Source organism: Ambystoma mexicanum, chromosome 6q (assembly GCF_040938575.1).
Source record: "Ambystoma mexicanum isolate Mex_15411 chromosome 6q, UKY_AmexF1_1, whole genome shotgun sequence".
In the NCBI taxonomy this organism is placed as follows: domain Eukaryota; kingdom Metazoa; phylum Chordata; class Amphibia; order Caudata; family Ambystomatidae; genus Ambystoma; species Ambystoma mexicanum.
In genome coordinates, this window is record NC_090937.1 from 802,214,094 (window position 1) to 802,239,726 (window position 25,633).

Consider the following 25,633-nt stretch of genomic DNA (forward strand, 5'->3'; position numbering starts at 1 on the left):
GAGTGATTGCATTACCAAGTCCCCAGTAAATCGCAGGTACCTACTAATTATACGGTCTGTGGTAGAAAACTCCAGGATGACCCATGAAACATTTCCCAATATCTGGTTACTGGAGAAAATCCGACTTTATTGTCCAACCCGCCTACTTGGTTCCGCTGATGCAGTACTCTTGGAGGTACCTTTGTATCAATGTGAGTGTATTGGAGGATATGCCTTCTCCGTACTGGGCCCCAGGCTTTGGAACTAGTACCATTTGTCTCTTTGGCATATTCATGATTTAAATTTCTGTAAACTCGCCTTTTTAACTTCTGTCTTTCCATCTGAATCGTTCAGTGCCAAGATGCCTCTGACAGTTGTACTTTACAAATGCTCAAAAGATGGTTAGAAGCACCCCTTGTTCAACAGTTTTGGGGGACTTTAAAAGTTTTTAAATGTTTCCCAATAGTTAATACCTGGACAAAGTCAATAGACGTACGGCGGTTGTGGGTTAAATCAGGTTAAGTACCAGTTCTACCCCTACAGTTGTAGTCAAAAAAAGCAACCAACCCAGGGAACAAGAGAACAGATTTAACCTCCATCCCCTTAAAGCAGTCCAGTTTCAAGTTGGAGAGCCAACCAGAGAAGGATAGAAGCATAGCGGGACTCTGGCCAGTGAAAGTTAACGAAAAACCATGGTAGAGGGGAGCCTGCAAAACCCTACTACTCGAAGATCCAAGATACCCATGAAGACTATTCCAAGAAATGTATTTGGGCCCCTGTTAGGGAGATTTATCATTTTTATGGTTCATCCCCTCTCCTAGTGAGACCCCAACACTTTTTGCTGGACTTCTGGAACTTTTTCTTTAATCCTGAATGAGTGGAGCCTATTTCCACTAATTCATTGTTATGGGCTCTGTCTTTTGGAACTCTGTTCCTTCTGTTTTACTGTCCTATGGAGTCTACTTTCCTCCATATCTCTTAAGGCCTATATGTTTTACTATTGCAGCACACTGCTCCTTATGAGCAGTGTTGCTGGGGACCCTTTGGGTCCTCCTTTGAGATGATTTTTCTATAACCTAACTACAGTTCTTAAGGATCGAGAGATACTTAGTGTCTCTACTAAAACTTTATAGTCTGAGAGATTGGCACACACCATCTTATGTGGAGTGCCAAGGGGATCATTGGTACCCCCTTCTCCCTGCTCCTAATCCTAGACAACCTTCTAGTTTTGGCTGGTGGCAGGACACATGTTCAACCAACTATTGTGTGTACTTTATACTGCAGGCTATGTCCATAGCACCGATTTATGCACAATTGGGTCACCCAAGTACTAACTTGGTGGCTCCTTTATTTTTTCGCCATTTCTAGCATGGTTCTTTGGCAGCCCTTCTACCGTCCTGGGAGGCAGAGGCCTGTGTGTGTGTTTTGCCTTTGGCTGGAACCTTTGGGTGTCCCCGCCTAGGCACCAATGTGTTTGGGCAGGCAGGAAGTAGGGGGAGGGGTTTTTCACTCCCCTTCCCTTTGTCTGCCTCAATGGAATCAGCACCCAGTAGGGGGCTGGCTGTCCTGATTGGACAGCCCCCCGCCCCTTTCTGTAAATTGCTGAGAGAGATTGCAGAGGAGTGTCTGCTGGAACTGTATAAAAGGTGAGGCTCCTGAGGTATAGGCAAGTCGACCACTGGAAAATGAAGCAATTGAAGACGACCAGAGACACCTGCAGACCCTTTGCAACAACGAGAAGTGACCACTGTCCTGACCCAGTCTTCTGTGCGACAGAGTAACTCCGAAGAGGACGACACCATCCCTTTTGACTGAGCCATCTCCCGAGGTGCTGTGCCTGTCCAGGGCTGCAGAAACCCAATATCCGTAGCCCTGTGACCCAATTGAAGTGCATCGTTGTGGAAATGCTGAATCTGACCAAGTCTTTGCTGAGCTCCAGGTGAACCTCCAGAGACGCAATCAGACCCAACCAAGTCCCCCTCAAGTGCAGGACTTCACGAACCGAAGATTGTCTGTGCGAATTTCGTCCTTTGCTGGTGCTGCAGAAAGGTGACCAGAGAAGTTGCTGAAAGCAGTGCCTGAGGTCCTCACCCGAGACTGCTGCTGAGAGATAATGTTCATTGTCATGCCTTTTGTCTTCAGACCAAGGAATCCAGAGATCGGGTCCAGCTAATCCAGTCGCAATCTTTTTGTCAAACCTAAGGTACTGATGGGGTGAGGGGGGGGGGGGTGTATTGCTTACCTTGATCCTAAAAGTCAATCCAGAGTGTTGGAATGCACATAAATGTGTCCAGGGTACCCCCCCCTTACCTCTGACTCAAGCCGCTGCTTTTGTCCCTTTAGCGAGTCCTTAACAGGGTCTCCAACTTTGGTTTAATCTTGCTACATCTTAAAGACTAGAAACTCTGAAGTATCCACTGCAACTTTTCGTATTCTGCTGCATGTCAAGACTTTAAGCCTGCTCCTAGCTAGGGTTGCCTCTAGAACCTCAAGCCTTGCTAGTATAACAATAACAATTTTCCTTCACATAAGTCACTATCTTATGTGTATGAAGAGTAAATGTCTTTTATCGTATGTCTGCTAAAATTTGCAAATGCGCATTATTAACGATAATATGATAGAACTGTCATTACTGTCAAAAGCTGTAACAAATGTAACCGCGAGCAACTACAAACTAAGCAGTGCCTTCAAAAAGCATCCTGAAGTGTTTTAGTTTATTGTGCTAAGTATTTAAAGGTGATTCTTGTGTAAATATAATCTACACTTTATTTGTATTTATTGTTCACTTATTAGGCACTTATACAGGAAGTAAATACTGTTGCAAAGCGCCCACAGGGCAAGGGATAAGAAACAATTAAAATACATACAAAATATTAAATACAGTGCGGCGGGACGACAAACCTACTATGCCTTGTGAGTGTTCTGTTGGGGACGAACTCCCAGGTATGCCAGAGCGATGCTGGAAGTCTGGAGACCTGGAGAGCCCAACTCCCTCCCCCAGTATACACTGAGGGCTCAAGTCAACGGCAAGTTCAAACTGTGTTTGAACTTGCCGTTCACTTGAGTCCTCAGTGTATACAACCCAAAATTACCGACCTCGCCAAAAGACTTAAAACACACACCCCCCGAAAAGTTCAAACTACCAAAAGTTCAAACTTTTTGTGTTTTGTGTTTAGGTCTTTTGGTGAGGTCGGTCTCAAAGTTTTTTCAAAAAAGGCTGCAGAGCTGTCCCCCGCAACACCCTGCTCACTATATTATAGAATATAGTGAGTGGACATCCCCACAGCTCACCCAAACAAGAAAAAAAAAGCCAGGGGCTGCAGGGTTGTCCCCCGCAACACCCCACTCACTATACTACAGAGTATAGTGCACGGAGGTTGCGGGGGAAACGCCTGCAGTTGCGTGAAATAAAAGGTCCCTGTGGCGCTGAATTCCTGATCACGGAAGTGAAAGGGAACTGGCGCTGCAGGGACACAGCACTTCGAAATGAAAGGTAAGTAGGGGTTGGGGGTGTGTTGACAGTGGGGCTGTGGGTGGTGGTGTGTTTGTATGTATTTGGGGTTGTTTTATAATTGATGATTGCATGGGAAATGTACGAACATTTTTGTATTGTGTATTTCCCATGCGGTCATTTCCGTCACGGGTTATTTACCCCTGGTAAAATCACACAGATCCGTATCACACACTCATCAGTTGGCAAACCAACCGCTGCCTGGCCGTGCGAGAGCCCATTCCACCAGAGCGATAGCTGCGACAACAGCTTTCCTGTCTGGTGTGCCCCTGCTGGACATATGCAGGGCTGCTACGTGGATGTACACGCACACCTTCGCAAGATTCTACTGCGTCGACAGGGATTCAAGAGGAGTCCTGGGTCGGCCAAGCAGTGCTACGCAAACTGTTCGCTTGAAGGTGAACCTGTTCCAGCGGTAAGAGTGATTGCTTCTGTTGAGCCGTGCCACCTCCCTGGTTGTGTAATGTTGTACTGCTATGTATTCTTTATTCAAGAGCATTTGAATCCATGCCAGATCCCATGCTGGAGAAAGAACAAGTTATTTACCTGTAACTATTGTTCTCCCACATGGGTCTTGCTTGGATTCACATGCAAACCCTCCCTCCTGCCCCTCTGTGGCTCTTCGTGGTCACACTACCACTTGTTCTACGTTATTTTGCCGCAGGATTTTTCGTCGCAGGACTTTTGATCGCCGTTTTTTATAGAGAAAAAACTCCTTTTTTCTTTTTTTGGGGGCGGGGGGTTACTCCCCAAACCCCCCCTTTTTTTTAATTATTCCCTTTCACCCACAAATATTTATTTTATTTTTAAAGCCCCCCCGCCCCAAAAGATAGATTTATTTTTTTTCGATAAAAAAAAGGCGATGACAAGTCCCGCAACGAAAAATCATGCGGCAAAAGAACGGTATACCCTACCACTGTACGTGCTACCAAATCGGAAGATGGCTGCCAGAGGGGTTTAGGGAGAGAGCAGTCACTGGCTGGGGCAGTATGATCCAAAGTTCAGTGATTGGTTTAGAGGAGAAATACAGTTTGAAGTGAAGTGCCACTGTTTTTTTTCTTTTACTGAGGATTCCCAGCCTGGTGACTGGGAATATTTGTGAGTATGTGAATCCATGACAGACCCATGCTGGAGAACAATAGTTACAGATAAGTAACTTGTTCCTTTTGTGAAGTCCTACCTTTCAGGGGACTTTCGGAGCACTCCCCTAATAACCCCCAAGTCCTAGGGACAAGCATCACAGGGCTGCTTTTACAGGGTTGCGTCAAGGGTCAAGTACCAACTGACTTGACCACTGGACCAGCATTAACTAGGGCGAATGCAAAGGCTAATTGGTATACCCATGAGCATCAACCACCAGCCAAAGGTTGCACCAGGAAGAAAGGAGCACCTTTTACAAGAGGACCAGGACAGTTTGAGGGGGCAAGATTGGGCAGCAGACTAAGGTCCCACGATGGGAGTTAGAGATGGTGACTTGGGAGGGCACAAGATGTAGTCGAGGAAGAATAATGGCGAGTTTCCACTCCTGTCAAGCCACGGTCCTGGAGGATTTTGCAGGAAACTAGCACAATAAACCCAGCAACTGTCCCACGACTGGACGTTCAGTTCAGCCAGCAAAGATAACAGGGAGAGGATGAAGGAGAAAAATCCAAGGAATGACTTTTAGCAGCGTCGGGAGAAACTGTTGCACAGACAAGTAAACCAGTGTCCAGCCAATCTGGCCAAACCAGGTCCTCTGATGCAGCAGCCCACCTTTGTAGCAGTCCCCAAGCATTTCAGGTAAATTTGAGGGATGGACAGGGCCTCACATAGTTAAAGCCATTCACTCAGGGTCATACCGATGCCAGCCCTCCATTCTCGCACAAGGGTTTTGGCAGTCTGCCAATCAGGATGCCCTTGAAATCCACCAAAGACTTGTGCCCAATACACATTTGTGGGTTGACCTGTCTGGGGCAAACACCAGGCTACCCCAGTTTAAACCACCCTGGAGGGTGCAGAATTGGGTTCAGTGTCCCCATGTCGGCACAAGGCACATTTTAGACCGGTCTCATGTTAAGTTTTGGCCCAAAACAAAATGCGCTGGTAGGACTTAAAAAATAAATGCATCAGTATCCCAATTGCTACGGTACTGGTAGTGTGGGCTTCTAATTTGTTAAAAATGGCTGCACCCAAGGCAAAACTAAATGGCTGCCACCAGCCTAATGCCCAGCACACTTGTAGCCTGAAAGCACCCATGCCCTGTAGCCGTATGGGCTACTTTTGTAGCATATCAAAAGGTTGCATGTGCAGACTAACTTCAGTTCTCTGGCCACAAAAGCAAAGGAAAAAACAGGAAGCCTGTTTAGGGCACCCACAAAGTGTCCAGTAAGTCCCAACAATGCATCTGTGCCCTAATCCTTCCTCTTGGGGTTCAGTGCAGCAACTGCATTCAGAGATTACCTTTTACATAACTTCTAATAAAGAAATTGGGGGGTCCGACTGGGTAAGGACACTCACTTAGCCAAATAATATCTCTCGCCACATTGGACAAAGGGTAAGTGGATCTAAAAGTGATTGTTCCTGTTGCATGCCTGCAACCTGACTGGCTTGGCATTGTTGTGCAATGTTAATCTTTTTCATGGGTAGTAAACTTCAGGGAAAACGATTTACAATTGCCAAAATTAACTGCAGTGTAATGATGCATTCACAATAAGAGAATTATAAAGCACAACTTTAACAATACCTAACAAATCCGAGGTGAGTCCTAAAATTCTAGCTCTTGGTTCAGAGCTCACCGAACCCTTTTTGGTTCCAGTATACATGTCCATAGGCTGGTAAATACAGGTAGAAAGTTGCATATGAATCCACAGGATAATGTCAGTGGGCCATGCTCCTTAATACAGGCAAGTCTGTTGTACACCACTGGGGGCAGATTTTGCAGCAAACTACCAGAGGAGACGCAAATGAAAAGGCCCATAGGCCGCAGGATGGGTCAGAAGCCCAGGAGAAGATGCAGAAGAGAAGGACCCCCAATGTAAGTTGATGGGGAAATGTGGTTCATACATACCATGAGAGAATTGCGTCCCTGGACCAGAGGGGGGAAGAGAAGGGGGAGTGAATCTTTAATAATCGTCCACCCCAGGACCCAGGGATAGGTACTCGCATTGGCACTTTTGGCATAAATGGCCCCACCATGGCAATACATCCTGGGCAAATGAAGAGTTCGGTCTTATTACAGTGTATTACTGTAGCCGGTGCCCAGGGGCTTGAACTCTGAGCCAACGAGAACCCTTGCAATCAAGGAAAAGAACAAATGGCCTTCCCACAAATGTTGATGTTCAAATCTGAAAATGTTGATGTTCAAATTTGAAGCGTAGAACTTGTTGAGGAAGATGAGGAAAGTTGTGGACGTGGCCACCAGCGACTCGCACAAAGAAGGGTGACATCTCAGTAGAAAACAATACAGGGTGGTAATAACTGCTGGAATCACCTTTGCAGCCAGTGAGGTGGGTTGTTTGTGTCCCAGCACCCTTCTACTTGATTGCAGCCAACCACAGCCAAGCAGGAGAGCCTGGTAGTTGACTGCAGGAAGCTATGGCAACCGGCCCAGAAAAGTGTTCTGCATGGATGTCTGGACCCAGCAGTTGAGGGGCAGTAGCAGGAGAGTTCAGGCTGCATGGGCATTACCTCTTGAGGTAGAGAACCTGAACTAGGATCTCCCTCTGGAGGTAAACCAGCCAGTATTGGAAGGTAAGGGTATTGCAAGGTAAGGGGGGAATAATGTGGGAAAAACTCATTCAGCAGGTCACAGACCTGCTTTTTCAAAGTAGCAGACAAAGCAGCAAGAGAAGCAGGGCCTTAAGTACTGCAGTAAAAAAGATTCTGGCCGAAGACCACGCACAAACCACTGCTGGGGGCTGGTTGGGGGCAAAGTGTCAGACCATTCACACAGGAAGTGAGGTGGATTTGAGGGACCTGCACTGGTCTAAATATGTTTAAACGAATATTGAGACTGCCTTGTGAGCTAACTTGGTCTGAACAGTCATTTATTAGGCCGCCTCATGGTGGCTGTGAAAAGAGCCCTGAAATGCAGAACAGCAGAGGGCAGGGATACTGCCAAAAAGGCACATTGGGCTTGCAATGCTGTAAAATGGCTTGCAACCCTCCTGCTGCCAAAGCTAAAGTACAACTACCACCAGTCTGCTCCCTAAAACTAATGTAGGGTGATACAATCACCCTAGGACAACCATGAGGTGCCAGAGAGGCACCCTTGGATGTACGCACCTTAAGGGCGACACAACACTATCTTAAATAAGATACCGGATCTGCAGGGCTGCAACAGGAACAGAAGCCAGCTGGATCCCTTTTCTTCAGACTTAAGGTACTGTCTAACAAGGGGTACTTACCTCTTGTTGGTAGCTTGCTTGTTCTCACTGGAGACTTGTAGTGGCTGCCTTTTGCAGAGTTGCTTGCCTCTTTGCTTTTCACAAGTCTCACAGCTTGTGTCCCAACAGTGATTATTTTCTGCAAACTCTTTATAACATTGTGCAAAACCATTGTGCCATCTTCCAGAAGTGCCTCAGCTCTCCTAGACTTTGCTCAATTGACAGTGGCTGTCCTGGCTTCCTGCACAGTCTTCGGACCCTTTGACTGTGTTTATCTGTCCCTCCAAAAAGTCATACATAAGTTACTTGTATTGCTGAGAAAAGGTTCCTTCCCTAGCCTTTTCCTTTTTCCATAACTCCAGTATTGCATTAAGCATCAAAGTGATATATCGATGTCCACAGTGTCCTAACTATTGAAGTCTGTGTGTCATCCCAAAAGGGTATTACTTAACTGAAACTAAAGGAGTGTATATTGGAAGTGTATTTTATTGTTGTATCTTGACCCTTTCTAAAGAAACCTTACTTAAAAACTGACATTAATTTTAATAAGAAACCTTGAGTATAAGTGTTGTTTGAATACTTGTCACTGTGAATCTCTGTTGCATCCCTACAGCTCATATTGACCCCTCTTGAGATAAGCCTGGCTGCTCAGTCACTCTAACTAATTGTGTAGTACAGGCCTATACTAAAGGTACGGTTCCCTACTGCCAAGAGGACAAGGCTGGGGTAGTCTCCCACATACAATCTCGCCTAGCATAGGATTCCAGCAGTGGGCCTGGGTGAACTGGATGAGAGCACTCCCAATCACAAGAAACCCCAAAGCTACACAGGAATTACAAAGGCTTAAGGTAGGTAAATACCCCAGCCAACACGTACCTCAGTACGGAAGAAGTTGCAGCAGGGGGAGACTTCAGGATCTGCAGCCAAAATCCTGGTCGATGGATTCCTTTATCATGAAGACAGAAGACAGCTCTTTGGAATGAATTTTGCAGCAAGGATCAACTGGGAAGGCTCCAGGCAACAGCTTATTTGCATCTGGATGCAGTTCTGTGGTTTTGGTGCCCTTTTCAGGAACAAGACGAAGACCGAAATCACTGATTGGATCTGTGTCACTTATCTGGTCCAGCGCTCTGTTGAGGGGCTTCAAGAATTGTAATCCCGTCTCTGGAGGTCCAGCAGGATGCCACCAAAGTTTCTGCTCGATTCGGAAGACCATGCACCACACAATGGCTCGAGGTCCCAGGGTATTGCAGCCCTGCAAGGCCACAGCATGACGTGGGATGGCTCAAAATGCAAGTCTTCTTGAGTCTAGTGGTTCTCACCAGACTCTGGGTCGGGCCGTCGTTTTCAGAGTCCCCAGGTTGCTTTGAAGGAAACAGACGTGCAACATTCAAACTTGGGGATTGGCCGTCCTATCAGGACTAGCCAGCCTCCCAGTTTGTCTTCCAGCTTGACTGCGAGAATACAGTTCAAACGGGTGTAGAATTATGGACTCCCCCCCCCCCCCCCCCATCTCCCACCCCCTTGCTTCCTGCCTTCAGACACTCTGGAACATAAGTGGGCTTGACCAAGGTCTCCCACCTAAGATAAAAAAACACACACAGGAATTTCCCTCCCTGGAGGGCAGGGGAAAGAACGGACAAGCAGTGTGAAAATGGCAAAAACGTAGACTGCAGCAATTTTGTTAAAATGGGCCCCAATGGGTGCCTTTGATGCAGCTGTGAAAACAGCCTGTGTTAAAGGGGCAAAGGGTTTGTAAAAAGGTTCGCTGCCACCAGCCATTTAAGATAAGCTTGTCCTTATAACAGAATTGTTACAGTGTTAGTGGGAAAGAGGATACATTGTATCTCCTCAGCACTCCACAGAAGGTGGGGGTGTGCTGGTTTCACCTAACGAAATGAAGAAGGGATAGAAATATGGTTTCTACCCTTGGGAACTGTAGTTCGCAAGGTTAGCCAGAGAAAGTAAAAGGGGAGCCCCACAGGGCAACCTTGTAACAATAAAAGGGTATATAGCAAAAGTTGTCGGGGTTAAAATTAAAAGGACTCTGCAGAGTCTTACAAATGACACCCATAAAAAGAGTAAAAGGATCTGTGATTGTGGAAAAAGGTTCCCACTCACTGAGTTATAGGAAACAATTATCTACCAGTCCATCAAAGTTCTGGGGTTCTCACACGTGAGGTGGATTTAGCACTAAGGTTAACATCTTACCTAACAAAGTCTTTTGCAGGGTCCTTATTAAATGTGTTATGAGGAACTTTGCCTTTTCTGCTGCTGCATAAGACTTTTGCTCCCATTTTATCCTGACTTTTAAGGCTCCTAATGCTTTGGCAGTCCAGTCCTTAACCAGGAGTGTTCGTCAGATGTAAATCACTGCTACTAGTATTGAATAGCACCCTTTTTCCTAAATGAATGAAACTGTAATTTCACTAACAAATGTGTGTCCCTGCCACTACGATTTAAACCGTGGACTGTAATTACTGTCATTTTCTATAACAATTGTAAGAGAATTAACTACTATTAAAGCAGTCGCCTATGAAAAGTATTGTTGATATTTATAGTTATTAACCTACCTTTTTGTATATAAAATAAATGTATATTTTATTGTAACTTTCAGTTTGTAAGTTTCTTTGGACTATTGTATTGACTCTGTTCATTGTACTTACCTACAGCTCAGATCCTCCTCATAAGATAAGCCTGGCTGCTCGGCCATTTCACCAATCCTTTGGGTAGTACAGACTTGTACCACGAGTTGGGGACCTGCATACCAAGGGATAGTTTTATAGTCTTGCCTCCATGTGGACTTTAGGAAAACTCCCCCAACAGGCAGCAATGACCCCTGGTATTAGCTGTTGGTCGCCCAACATAACTGTGTAAATCACTACGGCTGTTAATACCTGCACCACACAGGCGTTCCTGTTTACACACTATGGCTTGAATTTCCCTAAAGCAAAGAGTCCATTTCAGAGGAAGGTGGCTACTTCTTTGTACTACAAGATGAACAAAGTGCTTTTTCAACTTTTGTTGGGCCTCCTGTTTCAGAGAATGTGGTTCTAGAGCAAATACATGGTGATGGATACTACAGTGTGCTTGTGAAGTCTCAATGCCAGAGTCTGTGGTGGCAGCTGTGGCTAGGCAAACATCCTCCGATGTAAAATCTGCAACTGCCATGAGATAAAGATGCAACTAAATTGGAAGGCATGTGCCGGAAGATCTTCATCACTTCCTCAAACAAGCAGGGCTTGGCATGCGAGTAATGCTAATCGGGTATGGTTGAGAATCTGCTCTGATGGCTCCCACTAATCAAAATGTGCCAGATGACCGGCAAATGACATCTTGCAGGAGAGTAAGTCCATCAGGAAAGCAGAAATGGACGTGGCGGTCACTGTTTTCTGCAGTATGAATAACTGCAAGTTCCTCAAACGACAATTGTGGCTAAAAGGGATCACTTTCATTCTGGAGGTTTGGGTTAAGTATGTAAACCTTTCTTACCCTCTGTTCTGCTTTGCTGAATTTGGACATTATCATTAAGGGTTGCAAGAAAACAAAACTGCAACGGTGGAACTACAGGGATGCTTCAAAAGAACCAGGACACAAGTAATGCACGCTGGCATAAGGTTACCTCTTTAAAGAGGTGTAAACCCATTAAGGGTCTGGTGTGAGAGTGAGAAGGAGTCAAAGTGATGTGTATTGCTGCTAAGTAACCAGTGTGCAGTACGTTTTTCTTACTTGGGAGAGCAGTCTAGCCACAAAACGTGACGTGTATGTATATATATTTGTGAGGCTTGTGGAATCTGCATAGATCACATGCTATGCATAGGCCGACCTCTAATGGAAGCTGCGGAGTATGATCATTAGCCACATCTATGCAAATTACACCAAACCACAGGAAAACGACGGTTTAGGGGGTGATTAAAACCAGGGTGAGATTTTTTTTCAGATGTTTCTGAATTAAGGCATGGTGAGATCTGGTGCAGATTTAGTGGGGCCTCAAACTTAAAATCCCAACTTTGTATCTACAACTTTTTCCCCGTTTTGCCTTTGACTAATTTGTTCAATTCTCCAGTTGCTTCCAAATTAATTCCTCTATATGCTATTGCACAAGTATTGTTTTCTAAATTTAGATGTTGCCTTTCAGCAAATCGTTTTGTTTTCTTTGATTTGTTGGTGTATCGTTATAGCATGGTCTTTTTCTTTCTTGATATTATCTGACCAGTAGCCACAGACAGTTATGAAACTAAGACCCCACAGACTTAACACCTGCATGTTGGGCATTGGTCTTAATGCAGCGGTTCGTTACACTGCACCAAATTCAGAGAGCATAAATCTAAAGTGCCACATTACAGATTCACCTACATATCTGTAGTAAAATATATGCGTCATAAGGGATGACGTTGAAGGGTCTGCATTAAAAAAAAAAAGTAGAATTCAGGGTTTTAATTTTTTTTACACTTTATTTTTGTAAATATGTTGCTAGATTGTTTGTTATAGAGCATAAAACCTAAGCTAATCAAACCTTATATAAATTCATCCTGCAGATTGGGTGCCATGCAGTTAAAAGGAAACCTAAAACAGTGTTAAAATGTCTACATAAAACAACTTGAATATATGTGCCTATTTTCTCTTGTAGGTTATTACACCTGTGTGGAAGTCATCTTCACCTTAAGAAGGCAGGTTGGTTTTTACATGATGGGAGTCTACGCTCCTACCTTGCTCATTGTCGTCCTCTCATGGCTGTCGTTTTGGATCAATCCTGATGCGAGTGCTGCCAGAGTGCCATTAGGTAACTTACTCTTACGCGCTACCATATTGGGACCTCTTGTGTTATAATAGTTACATCACAATCAGATAGCTGTACGTTTCTTATTTAGGTTTCCATTCCCTCAGTTACCTCAAGATGCATTGCAAACATGGTTAGTTGACGTACTAATTGATGTTTACTTGAGTAAGAAGTTCAATGTTTTCATACCTGTTTTTGTCATTCGTCATGCCTCCTTTGTCTATATTTTAATAATCAACTCTTCCTGGAGCGCATAAAACACTAGCGAAACATGCAATTTGTCAATGAAGATGCTCCTTGATGGAACTTCTGCAGATTTTAAAATGGGCTATCAGATCAATGGGTCCTAAGTGAAAACCCAAAAAAAGATTGCTTTAAAATGACCACTCAGTGACCGCACAGAGCGGTCATTCTAAATCGAGCTGTCAGGTGAGTGTTTTTGTGAGCGGGTGCACCGGTTTGGTGTGTTGTGCTGGGATAGGGGGGTGGATGCGTGGGGAAAGGGAGGTTTTGGGGGGGTGAGCCCCCTGCCCTCATTAAATATAACCTGCGGGAGAGAGGGGGGAAGGGGTCATCTTGTTGGGGGGCGGGGGATTGGATGTCCTATTGCTGCATTTAAAAGCCAATACAAACAGCAGAAAAAAAATAAGTATTTTTTTTATATCTGATCTTTTAAATGTGGTGATATCACATAGAACCGATTAATGCCATAAAGCATATTGGTCATGGCAACTTTTTGTACCTTTCAGTAAAATAAGATTGATGTTGCATTCTGTTAAGGAGATTTATAATTTTTATCCTTCATTCCCTCTCCTAGTGAGATCCCCAGCACTGAGACTTCTGGACTTTCTTTGCTTACATCCTGAATGTGTGGAGTCTTTCTCCACTCATTAATTGTTATGCGCTCTGTCTTTTTGGAACTCTGTTCTGTGTTTTAACTTTCTTGTGGAGTTCTTTCCTCCATCTCTTCTAAGGCACCTGTAGTTTACTTTTGCATCCCACAGCACCCTATGTGCAGTGTTGCTGGGGATGCCTTGGTTCCTCCTTTGAGGTTCTTTTACTATCCTGGTGTAACTACTGTTCTCATGGATAAAGGGATACATTGTATTCTTTCTAAAACTGTATACTATGCAAGATTAGCACACCCCACCCTATGTGGAGTGATAAAGTGGATACAAGATAGTAGCCCCCTTCTCTCTGCTCATGTGACTCTTTAGTCACATAGACAATCTTCTAGTTATGGCTGGTGGCGGTGGACGTGTTTTACCAACTATCGTGCTATTCTTTTTATCAGAGACTGTATTCACAGTCCCAGTTATGCACAATAGGATCACCTAAGTACTAACTGGGTGACTCATTTCTGTTTTCACTATTTCTAGTGTGGGTTTTCTTTGTTTGCCCTTTGTGTTTGTGTGTGTGTGATTGTCAGGAACCCTTTGGTGTCCCTGCCTAGGCTCCGGTGTGTCTGGGCAGGCAGGAAGGGGGGGAGGAGTTTTTCACTCCCCTTAGTCTGCCTGCGTGCATGAATAGAACCAGTGTCCACTGGGCCTGGTTGGCCTGATTGGACAGCCACCGGCCCCTTTCTGTAAACTGCTCAGATTGCAGAGGAGTGTGTTCTGAAACTGAATAAGATGTGAGGTTCCTGAGGTGAAAGGCAAGTTGACCACTGGAAACTGAAGTAACCGAATTAAAAACTGACCAGAGACGCTTGAAGACCCTTTGCAACAATGTGAAGCGACCACTGCTGTCCTGACCCCTTTCATATGCAACAGAGGATCTCCGAAGAGGACAACTTCTTCCCTTTGGACCAAACAGCCCTGAGACAAACTATAATCGTAGCCATCTCCTGAGGTGCTGTGAGTTTCCAGAGCTGCAAACCATGAATACAAGGAGACCTCCGACCCATTTGTAGTGCAACGTCTTACAGAGGCCGAATCGTCCATGACTTTTCTGAGCTCCAGATGAACTTCCAGGGACGCAATCCGACTCATCCAAGTCCCCTCACCAGAGTGCAGGAATTAATGAAGATTGACCTGGTGAATTGCGTCCTTTGTTGGTACTGCAGAAAAGGCGCCAAAACTGCAGTCTGACCCAAGAAGTTTAAGAAATCTGGGTCAGAGGTCCTCTCTCCAGACTGCTACAGAGACACTGCCGTCAGAGTCCACCTTCTCGTCACCAGCCCGAGGAATCCGGAGACTGGGACCATTGCTGCTGCGTAGAGAATTCAGCCACAAACATTTCCTCTAACCTGAGGTACTGTGGGGTGAAAGGTGTTGCTTACCTGAAACTAGGAAGTTCCTCCCGAGTGTTGGAGTGCACAAATAGGTGTCCAGGGTGTCCGCTCTTACCTCTGACCCAAGCTGCTGGTTTGTGTCCCCTTTAAGAGTCCTTTTTACAGGGGCTCCAGCGCTGTAAACTATTCTAGTATCTTATTCTAGAGCCTGAAGGTATCCTCAGGAACATTTGCTGTTCTGCTGCTTCGTAAGACTTTGAGCCCTCTCCGGGCTGCCTTTTTGCTTGGGTTTAGAATTGGACTTTAAAAGCTTTAGTGTTCGAAGCAACTGCCAGTAGAACCTTAAGCGCTGCTACAGAAATACTAGCCAACCTTTTTCCTTCCTAAAAGACTTTCGTATATGGCTTTGCTAACTAAATACAATTACAGTATTTCGAGGGGATTGGGTCCTCCGACGTATTCCATATCTGACAAGTAATGTCCACAGCTGTGCTGCTTCGGAAAATCTTTGGTTCCTGCGTCGATGCGCCGTCCCCGAGGACCTCCTCCGATGGCCGACGTCACCCGATGTGATAAGTAGGACGCACGACGCCCATAGCTTCGGTTCTGTTTTTTGCGCGAACGTGTTCGCTTCGTGAATCTCGGTACGCCTCGACTCGTTGGAGTTTGCTGTTTTCAATTCTCGGTTCGTTGAACCTTTTCGGTTTGTTGTGAAGACCTGTCTGTGGTGATGTCTTTCTCATCTTCAACCCCGCGTCCGGGCTTCCAGAACTGCGGGGACTGTGGGTCCAAGATGTCGGTCACAGACTCCCACGACGCCTGCCTCTGGTGCCTCGGGGAGGCCCACGATACGGACGACTGTGTCGACTGCCAGTCGCTCACGGCAAAGGCCTTGAGGGAACGCAAGAAGAAGCTGTCGGTAGGCCAGGTGTCTAAGCCCCGGAAGTCGAGGTCTGCGGGGCTTTTCGACGGATGACTCGAGGGGTGACTCTCCGCGTCGGAAGTCCAGTGGGTCTCCTTCCAGGAGTCGGTCTCGCCACTCCTCTGCCTCTTCGAGGCATTCCCGGAAGCACCGGCATAGGTCGCCTCCCCGGTCCTCTTCCGAGGACTTCGCCCGTCGGCGGGTCGCTTATCCCTCCATGCAAGCGACACCGGAGGAATGGGCTTCCTTCGGGAAGCAGATGCTAGCGATTCTTGAATCGCAGGGCACCGGTCCATCCGCGCCTCCGAGTGGGGTCGGTCGGCACCGGTCGAGAGACACCGCCCGTACGCCTTTGGGCTCGAGTGGTCGGCACGGCTCGCGGGAGAGGTCCCGCTCGGACAAGGGTAGCCGTTCTCTCCATGCCCGTTCCAGGTCCCGGTCCTCGACGCGCTCGAGACCGCGTGGTCCTGTGCCGTCTTCAAAGAAGACGCCGAGGTCATCGATGATTTCTCTCGAGGCTCCGCCTCCGAGGGGGTCGTCGACGCCGTCGGCGCCTAGGTCGTCGAGAGACACGTTCGGAGCTCTGCTTCGAGGCCTGTGTCGACTCTGCCGATGCTGGCGGCGCTGCAGCTGACATCGACGCTGATGTGCTCGACGTCGACACCTTTTCTGTCGACGTCGACTCGTTCGGCGCCCTCGACGCCTTTCGCGGCAGTGGTGTCGGAGGGGCCCCATGGCACGGGTTTGCCCGTAGAAAGGCTATGGCTAAGGTCAGGTACTGCTTTGGTCCACAGAGGTCTTCCTCTCCCCGCCTGGAGTACATTTCAGAGAGTGATGAAGGCTCTGATGGGGGCTTGGTTCCGGTTACGGTTCCAGATGACCTTATCTCGGGCCATAGCCAGTTTGATGATCTGCGGCAGTCGTTGCATGATGCCAGTGGACTGGAGACACCTGCGGAGGTGGAGTTTTGTAGGCCGAAGCCTGGCACTCATGCCGATTCTTCATGTCGGCACCTTATGTCTCGGGTCACCGAGTACTTGGGTTGGTTGGCTCCCCCAGGGGAGTTTGTTCAGGATGATCTCACGGACATCCTTGATCTCGGTCCCCCCACTGGCCCGGTTTTGCCTTTTCATATGGCTCTGCAGAGAAGGGTGGCGGCGGCTTGGACTGCTCCGGAGAGTATCCCGGCAGTGGGCAAGTCTTTGTCGCGAAAATACCGTCCAGCCAGTAGCAACCCCTGCTACTTGTCTAGGCACCCCACTCCAGAGAGTTTGGTGGGGCAGGCGGCTACGGCCACGGCAAAGCAGGCATTGTATCCTACCATCCCTCCGGATAGGGACGACAAACGTTTTGACGGCTGGGCGAAGAAAGTGTTTTCTTCTGGGGTTATGGCGCTTCAGGCGGCCAACTCCATGTGTGCCTTGTCTCGTTTCACACACACTCTGTTGAACTGTGTTGCATTAGTGGCTGAACATATTCCCGAAGGGGACGAACGGGATGGTTTCCTTGCTATGGTTCAGGATGGCAAGGATGCTATGTGCAAGGCCGTTCAGTCGGGTTTGGACTTGGCGGATTGTGTCAGCCGGTCCATGGCGGCGAGCACTGTAATGGGCACGTTTGCGTGGTTGCGGAAGTCTGGGTTTGCTCCTGATGTGCAGTCCTGGCTCCTCAACATGCCCTTTGATGGTGAACACCTTTTTGGCAGCAAGGCTGACGAGAGCCTTGAGAGGTTGCAGACCTCCAAAGCTGCAGCGAAGTCGTTGGGCGCTGCAGTTCGCCAACCTCCGCCTTTTCTTCCTAGGGGACAGCAATGGAGAGGAGGTTCCTTTCGCTATTACTCGTGCTTCAGTAAAGCGAGGGGAGCTAGCAGTCAAAGAGGCCATCGTAAGAGTGCCAGAGGTGGAAATAAAGGTACTCGAGGTGCCAAGGTCGCTCGGGCAGTTGCCTCTTTGCCCTCAGGCAACGCTGCAGCCGCTACCACTCAGTCATGAGGCCAGGTCCCATGGTTCGCCGGTTGGGGGAAGGCTGGCGCAGCATCTTATATAGTGGCAAGCCATTACTTCGGATGTGTGGGTTCTGGAGATCATAACCCACGGCTACTGTCTTCCTTTTCGGCAGAGGCCTCACGACAATCCACCAGGGAACCTCTCTTTGAAGTGTCCGAATCTGCTCCTTGCGCAGGAAATTCAAGCCCTGCTGGAGAAAGGCGCCATAGAACTGGTGCCTGTAGCGGAGAGGAACAAGGGATGGTATTCCCCTTATTTTTTGATTTCAAAGAAAGACGGGGGATTGAGACCCATCATGGACTTGCGCGGTTTGAACAAACTCCTCAGGAAGGAAAAGTTCAAGATGGTGACTCTTTCTCAAGTCCTCCAGGCCCTTCAACTTCAGGACTGGTTGGTGTCTCTCGACCTCAAGGATGCTTACTTCCATGTGCCGGTCCATCCCAAGCACAAGAAGTACTTGAGGTTCGCGGTTGGCGAATCGCACTTTCAGTTTCGGGTCCTGCCGTTCGGATTGACCTCCACCCCGAGGGTTTTCACCAAGCTCATGGTGGTGGTAGCAGCGCATCTCAGGAAAGGGGGGGGTGGGGGAGATTCACTTCTACCCCTACCTGGACGATTGGTTGATCAGGGAGAGCTCTCCCGAGCAAGTCCTGGATCATCTGTCCGTCACCTGCCACTCCCTTCACAGGCTGGGCTTCTCCCTCAATTTAAAGAAGTCCCATTTGACACCGACGCAGCGACTCCAGTACATCAGAGCATTGCTCGACACGTCCCTGGGGCAGCGTTTTCCTCCTCAGGTGAGGGCTCTTCACATTCAGCAGATGGTGCACAAGTTTCAGTTTGCCCACGATCTCCCAGCGTCCGAGTTCTTGAGACTGCTCGGCCTCATGGCATCCTGCATTCTTCTGGTGCCAGAGGCTCGTCTGCGGATGAGATCTTTGCAGTGGGCACTCAAGCTCCATTGGTCTCAGTCCTCCGGCAGGCTGTCGGACCCTGTTCAGGTGCCGTCCTCGGTAGCCCGGGACCTTCTGTGGTGGGCAATCTGATGAAGGGGGCCCCATTTTGGCTGCCCTGGCCGGAGGTGACGATCGTGACGGACGCATCCCTCACAGGATGGGGAGCTCATGCCAACGAGTTGACAGTCAGCGGTCGTTGGTCTCCGTCGAAGTCCAGACTCCATATCAATCTGTTGGAGCTGAGGGCCGTCAGGCTAGCCCTGAAGGCTTTTCTGCCGACTGTGCGCGGAAAGAGTGTCCTGATTCTAACGGACAACACTGTGGCCATGCACTACCTCAACAAAAAGGGGGGGGCAGGGTCACTTCAGCTGTGCAGGGAGGCGATGCAGCTCAAATTCTGGGCCATCCAGCAGGAAGTTTCGATCTTGGCTGTTCATCTGGCCGGAGACGACAACGAGACGGCGGACGCTCTGAGCAGGCAGAGCTCGATCTCTCACGAGTGGGAGCTGGCTCCGGAGATTCTCCTGGAGATCTTTGCCCTTTGGGGGACCCCTCAAGTGGATCTCTTGGCCTCCAGTGTCAACCGGAAGTGCGAAAGGTTTTGCTTGCGGGAATTTCCTCCAAAAGGAGCCTTAGGAGACGCGTTTGTGGTGGAGTGGTCATTCATACTGCTGTATGCGTTTCCTCCAGTCCCCGTCATCCCGCAAGTGCTGCGGAGGTTACGGAGGTTCGGTTCCCGGATGATCCTCATTGCTCCGGCGTGGGCCCGGAGGACGTGGTACCCGGACCTTCTAGACTTGTCCATCTGCCCTCCACGTCGTCTTCCCTACCGAGACTATCTGCTCTCACGGGAGGGGAGGGTCAGGTTCTCCATCCAGAGGTCAGATCCCTCAATCTTCACGTTTGGCTTCTGAAAGGTTGAGATATAAGGATTGGGACCTCCCTGAAGACGTGATGGAGGTGTTGCTCTCGGCCACTTAGTGGCAACTAAGTCTCTGTACCGTTGCCGTTGGAGAAAGTTCTGCGACTGGTGCAGAGTTCAGAATGTGGATCCTTTTGAATGTGACATTCCCATGTTTGTCTTTTTTGCTTTCTTTGGCACACAGGGGCTTGCAAGTGGGGACCATTAAAGGTTACCTGGCGGCGCTGTCCATATTTAAGCGCTCGTCTGAAGAGTGTTCCTATTTTAAAATTCCTTTAATTTCGCAGTTTTTGAAAGGGCTCACTAATGTGTTTCCTCCGTCACCTTTTCTGGTGCCAGGTTGGGATTTGAACCTTGTTCTTAAGTTTCTTATGGGTGCTCCGTTTGAGCCTTTACATTCTTGCCCTTTGAGGCTGTTAACTCTGAAAACTGTGTTTTTGGTTGCGGTTAATTCCGCTCGCAGAGTGAGTGAATTACAGGCACTTTCAGTTAAGCCACCCTTCACTGTGTTTCAGAAGGACAGGGTTGTCCTTGGAGTTCGTCGTCCTTTTCTTCCGAAGGTGGTTTCGGACTTTCATTTGTGCCATAAGGTTGTTCTTCCGGCGTTCTATCCTCCTCCACATCCTGGTAAGGAAGAGGAGAGGCTCCATAGGCTTGATCCTAGGAGGGCGCTGAGCTTTTATATTTTGCGCATGTCCCGGGTCAGAGTGGACGATCAACTTTTCATTGGTTACGCTGGAAAGCGTTTGGGACAAGCTGTGACGAAACAGACTTTGTCTCGTTGGATTATTTTAGCTATCTCTGAGTGCTACCGCTTGGCGGGTAAGGACCCTCCGGCTGGCTTGCGGGCCCATTCTACCAGAGGAGTGGCTGCGTCTACTGCCCTGCAGAGGGGAGTTCCTATTCGTCACATCTGTGATGCAGCCACCTGGGCTTCAGTACATACTTTTGTACGTCACTACTCCCTCGATTCCATCAGAGGGCAAGATCTGGCCTTTGGCAAGGCAGTTCTCTATTCCGCAATTTGATTGGCCATGCTAAATTTGTATTCTAAATTATTTCCCACCTCCTTGCTTGGTACTGCTTTGAGAGTCTGTCATAGATATGGAATACGTCGGAGGACCCAATCCCCTCGAAAGAACAAGTTACTTTCTTACCTGGTAACGTTCTTTCGATGGGATGGTCCGACGACGTATTCCATATCGCTCCCTCCCTGCCTGCCCCACTGCAGAATTTCTTTTGCGATTGCAGCTTGCGTTCCGCAAGGCCTTGTGTGTCTGACTGGCAGAAAACTGGTGGCACACGTTCTGGGAAAAAACTATAACCGAGGCTATGGCCGTCGTGCGTCCTACTTATCACATCGGGTGCCGTCGGAGGAGGTCCTCGGGGACGGCGCATCGACGTCATGGACGCAGACGCCAAAGATTTTCCGAAGCAGCACAGCTGTGGACATTACTTGTCATAGATATGGAATACGTCGTCGGACCATCCCATCGAAAGAACGTTACCAGGTAAGAAAGTAACTTGTTCATCTTTGTTTGTGTCGTATAACCGATAATACAGTAGAACTGTCATTCGTGTCAAACGCTGTAACAATTGTAACCACAAGCAATTACCAACTAAGCAGTGGCCTTTGAGAAGTGTTTAAATGTATTCCTATGTTTAAGTGATCTAAGTATTTGAAGACATCCCTTATGTAAATATAATTTATATTTTATATAATTGTATTTGTGTAAGTGGTTCTTTGAACTGCTTTACAAACTAGGTTCAGTGTACTTACCTACATCTTCCTCTTATGATAAACCTGATTGCTCTGCCACTCTACCAAGGTTCCATGAGTAGTGCCGACTGATACGAAGAGCTTGGGACCTGTATACCATTCGGATAGTTTTATGAAGTCTTCTCAAGTGGGCTTTAGGAAAACTCCCGTAGCACTGGTATTACAGCTGGTAGGATTTGTGTAGTTTGGATTACATTGAGTCCTTGTTGTATTCTATTCAAAGAATCCACCCACAAGGCTAGTCACAATACTGTGAAGTACTAAACCATGTCCACTATGGAAAACAAGAAGGCAGAAGCTCTTATTTAACTTACTGTTGAAAAACGAAAAGATGTATAAGTACAAATGCCCTGGTACTAAAGGAAAGAAAGGGAAGTTAATCCAAAACTTGTGCAAAACTAGACCCTGCGGTTAAAGGACCTCATCACCCTAATAAAATGCAACTAGCCGATGACATTCCGGCCTAGCTTCTCACTTAATGCGTCCTTCAGGCCTATCGCAGCCAGAACCCAGTCTGCGTGTCCACCCACCAGTCTGCACACGTCCAACTGATATCTTCAGCACCACATCTAATGCTAGGATGCAGCTACCTTCTAGCAATTACATCAGCTGCACACATCTAGTGCCCCCACGCACCCCACAACACCATCTCCCTCGACTGATCGGAACTGCGGTTCCTGAGGGCGTTCAACCTACCATCGCTTTGTGATCATACCAATTATAACCGAGTAGGCTTCTAACCCCTACTCCCAGAATTATCTGGATAATGATTGTCAAAGTATAATTTTTAGCCCTCATCCTCCAGAAAGTGAAGTAGATGATATGGATGTTAATGTGATGGTTGATCCACCTCCACTAACCTCACCCGTACCTATGTCTAACATGTCAGCAGAGCTAATCCTAGAGTTGGAGAAAACAAAAATGCAGCTTGAATACAGAAAACTGGAGGTACTGTCTGAAATGAGAGACAAAGTGTTGGGTAAGATTTTCACAGAACTGGTAAATCTTCCTGACCTGGGTCAACCCCAGAACTTTTTGCTTTACTAGTGGGATATTTTTCATTAATAACTCAGTCAGTGGGAACCTTTTTCCACACTCACATAATCTTTAACTCTTTTTATGGGTGTCATTTTCTTTGACTCTCCATAGTGTCTTTTTAAAGTTATCCTCTTTAACAACTTATTGGCAATAAGTGCCTGTTTCTGGGTTGCCCTAGGGGGCTCCCCTTTTACCTTTCTTTTGCTAACCTTGAGTGAACTATAGTTCCCAAGGGTAGAAAGGATCTTTGGATCCCTTTTACATTTTTATTCTGTGAAGCTAGCACACCCCACCTTATGTGGAGTGCTGGGGAGATGCAATGTATCCCCTTTCACATTAAAACTGTAACAATTCTATTACAGGGACAAGCTTACCTTCAATGGCTGGTGGCAGTGATACCTTGTATTAATTTGGTGCACCTTTACTGCAGGCTGTGTTCCCATCTGCAGTAAAGGACCTCTAAGGGTTCTCATTTTTACCAAAATGGCCCGGTCTTCTTTTTTTAGTGTTCGTCGTTTCTTGTTCCTTCCCCTTGACATCCAGGGCAGGAAATTCCTTTGGATGATTTTTTGTCTTCAGCGGGAGTCCTCTGGACTCCCTGCCCAGGCTCAAGTCTGTCCGTGAGGGCAGGAAGCGAGAGAGGAGTCCAAATCTCTGCAGCCCTTTGTCTTACGCCTTGCCTGAATGGGGACAAATCCCGGTGAGGGGCTGGCTGTTGTAAGGGAGGAAATGTCTTTTTGGCTCCCTCGTTTTCATTCCTATCCCAACATGCACACTGTGCTCGTTCCGCAGCTGACCATGCGCCACTGGCCACGGTTCTGGACAGCCTTGGGGCGACACATACATGTGAAACACCCGCAAGCAAATCGACTCCATTTTGTATGGTCACCGACTCCATTTTGTACTAGTTCTAGTAGACAACGCAGAAGCATTGGCCTGCAGGCCTGAACCTCTTCCCCCACCCCCAACCCCCTCTGGTTCCGCGCACAGTTAGCCAACCATCCCCCTCCTCTTCCCCTGTGCCGCTGCTGCAGCAAACCCGTTCGCACGGATGTCGGAGTATAGAAAGTAACACTTCGAACGCTGTATCCTTTGTTTTTCCTTTTACATCACTGCCCTGTGAGTGAACTGGGCTGCAGCTTTGGCCTGGAAAAAAACATCCATCTCCATAACTCTGAATCAGCACCAGCAGACCCCCCAGGCTCAGACACGTCCCCCAGGCTCCTAACCCCAAGTTCTGTTTGATATACCAGTTGTCAACCAAGTACCACCCCAGCTCACCCCTAACGTTCACATTCCAAGTGATAATATATCCTCTCTTGTACTAATACACAATTAAGCTGTCCCCTAATAGATCTAACGAAGGAGTTGATGCCGATAGCCCTAGAATGTAACCTCAAGATAAAGCACTTGATGCATGAAGTTACCCTTTTAAGTGTATATAATTGAGTGTGAGAAATATTAAATGGATAGAGATATGCCAATAAATGTCAGAGTATGTGTGGCCAAAAGAGCATTGTTAAGTAGCGTAAATTGTAACAGCTCGGACATCATCTGATCCTGTGCTCCACCCAGAAGAGACCAGCTGACCCGTATACCCCGCGCTGGCACCATGTGGACCTCCGCCAATCCTGGAGCACCGGGCCTAAAGAATACATAATGCCTAGTCCCCACCGTCCAATCCCCACAACTCATGTGCCCCCTATGTTCTACATCATCGATGACGTCATTCTGTAATAAATATGAGTATTTTTCTATTGTCTGGCAGAGGGCTCTCTGTGTATGCAGAGTCCTCTGCATGCCCTATATTTTGGATAAACTTATCTCTTACCTTCGCCCGCACTTGGTCTGGGTCTCATTCCCTACTGGGGTGTGTCCGTTATTGACTCTCATTGGGGAGTTTGTATTGTATTTCGGAGGACTGCTCACTTTCACTGTCCTGATTGGACAACCAGACCGCCCCATGTAAAATGCGGGGAGAGAATGCAGAGGTTGTGCTGTAGTTCCTGATAAATACTGCGAATCTGCAAGCTGAAGAAAAGTCGACCACTGGAACCGAAACCGAAGAGGATGATGAAGGGAAAGCGGCTGAAACGATTTCCAGCAACCGGAGAGCCTGCAGTGTAACCAGAGCCTACTGTAGCCCATCCTTCCAATCGACCTGGGGACTCCAAAAACAACAACCCGGAGCCTGGTGAGACCCACTAAACTCAAGATGACCTGCATTTTCAGCCATCCCACGCGTTGCTGCGACATTGCGTTGCTGCAAAACCCAAATACCCTGGGACTTTGAACCACTTTGCGGTGCATGGTCTTCCGAATCTCGCTGAAACTTCATGGGCATCCTGGTGGATCTCCAGAGACACAAATCAAGTCCAAAAAGTCACCTCAACAGAGTGCTGGACCTTTGTAACAACGAGAATTCAACCACAATTTTCTGTCTTCTGAGATCCTTGAAAAGGCGCCAAATCCGCAGAACCGCATTCAGCTGCGAGGGAAACATTGCCTAGAGCCTTCTTCATCGATTCCCTGCTGCAAAGTTCCTTCTGAGGTCTTGTTTTCAGTCACCACGACAAGAAATCCACTGTCCGGCTATTTGGCTGCAGACCCTGAAGTCCTCCTGCTGCAAAATATTCTTCAATGCTGAGGTACTGTTTTGTCTTGGGTATGTACTTACCTTAAGCCTGTTAGGATTTCTGTGTAGCTGTGGGTTGTTTTCTGTGATGGGGAGGCCTCTCATCCAGTACACCCAGTCCCAGTGCTAGAATCCTGCTAGGGTGTCTTCTGCGAAGCCTTTCGACCCTCTTCTATCTCTTAAGTAAAGTACTCACCTGTTTGCCCAGTTTTCCTGAGGAACTCTGACTTTTGCTACTCAAGAACCTATCTGAGCACTGCCTGTTGGTCACAAGTCCTAGTGACCCCCCCTTCTGCCACTGAGAACACTCGTGCTCCAAGAATAAGAGAAAGACATTCAAAGGATTGGGACTTTTACCTAGAAAAGAAAATGAGTGTTTAAAAGTAACTTACTTGTAAAGAGTTGGTTGGTAACTGTAATTCTAAGAGTGAACAGTTACAAAGGTTCTCACTTACCTTGGATGTGTGATGCACTATTCTTAAAAGTATGGTTAACATTTTTTCTTCC

The 25,633-nt window shown here is 47.5% G+C and overlaps 1 protein-coding gene across 2 annotated transcripts in view; it reads left to right on the plus strand.

Annotated features, from left to right (window-relative positions):
• The window catches only part of GLRB (glycine receptor beta), a 503,088-nt gene that overhangs the window by 278,197 nt on the left and 199,258 nt on the right, over window positions 1-25,633 (plus strand). For both annotated transcript variants that reach the window (XM_069631327.1, XM_069631328.1), the window contains exon 9: window positions 12,485-12,637. In XM_069631327.1, coding sequence (XP_069487428.1) covers window positions 12,485-12,637 — 153 coding nt within the window. The remainder of the gene's footprint in view (window positions 1-12,484; window positions 12,638-25,633) is intronic.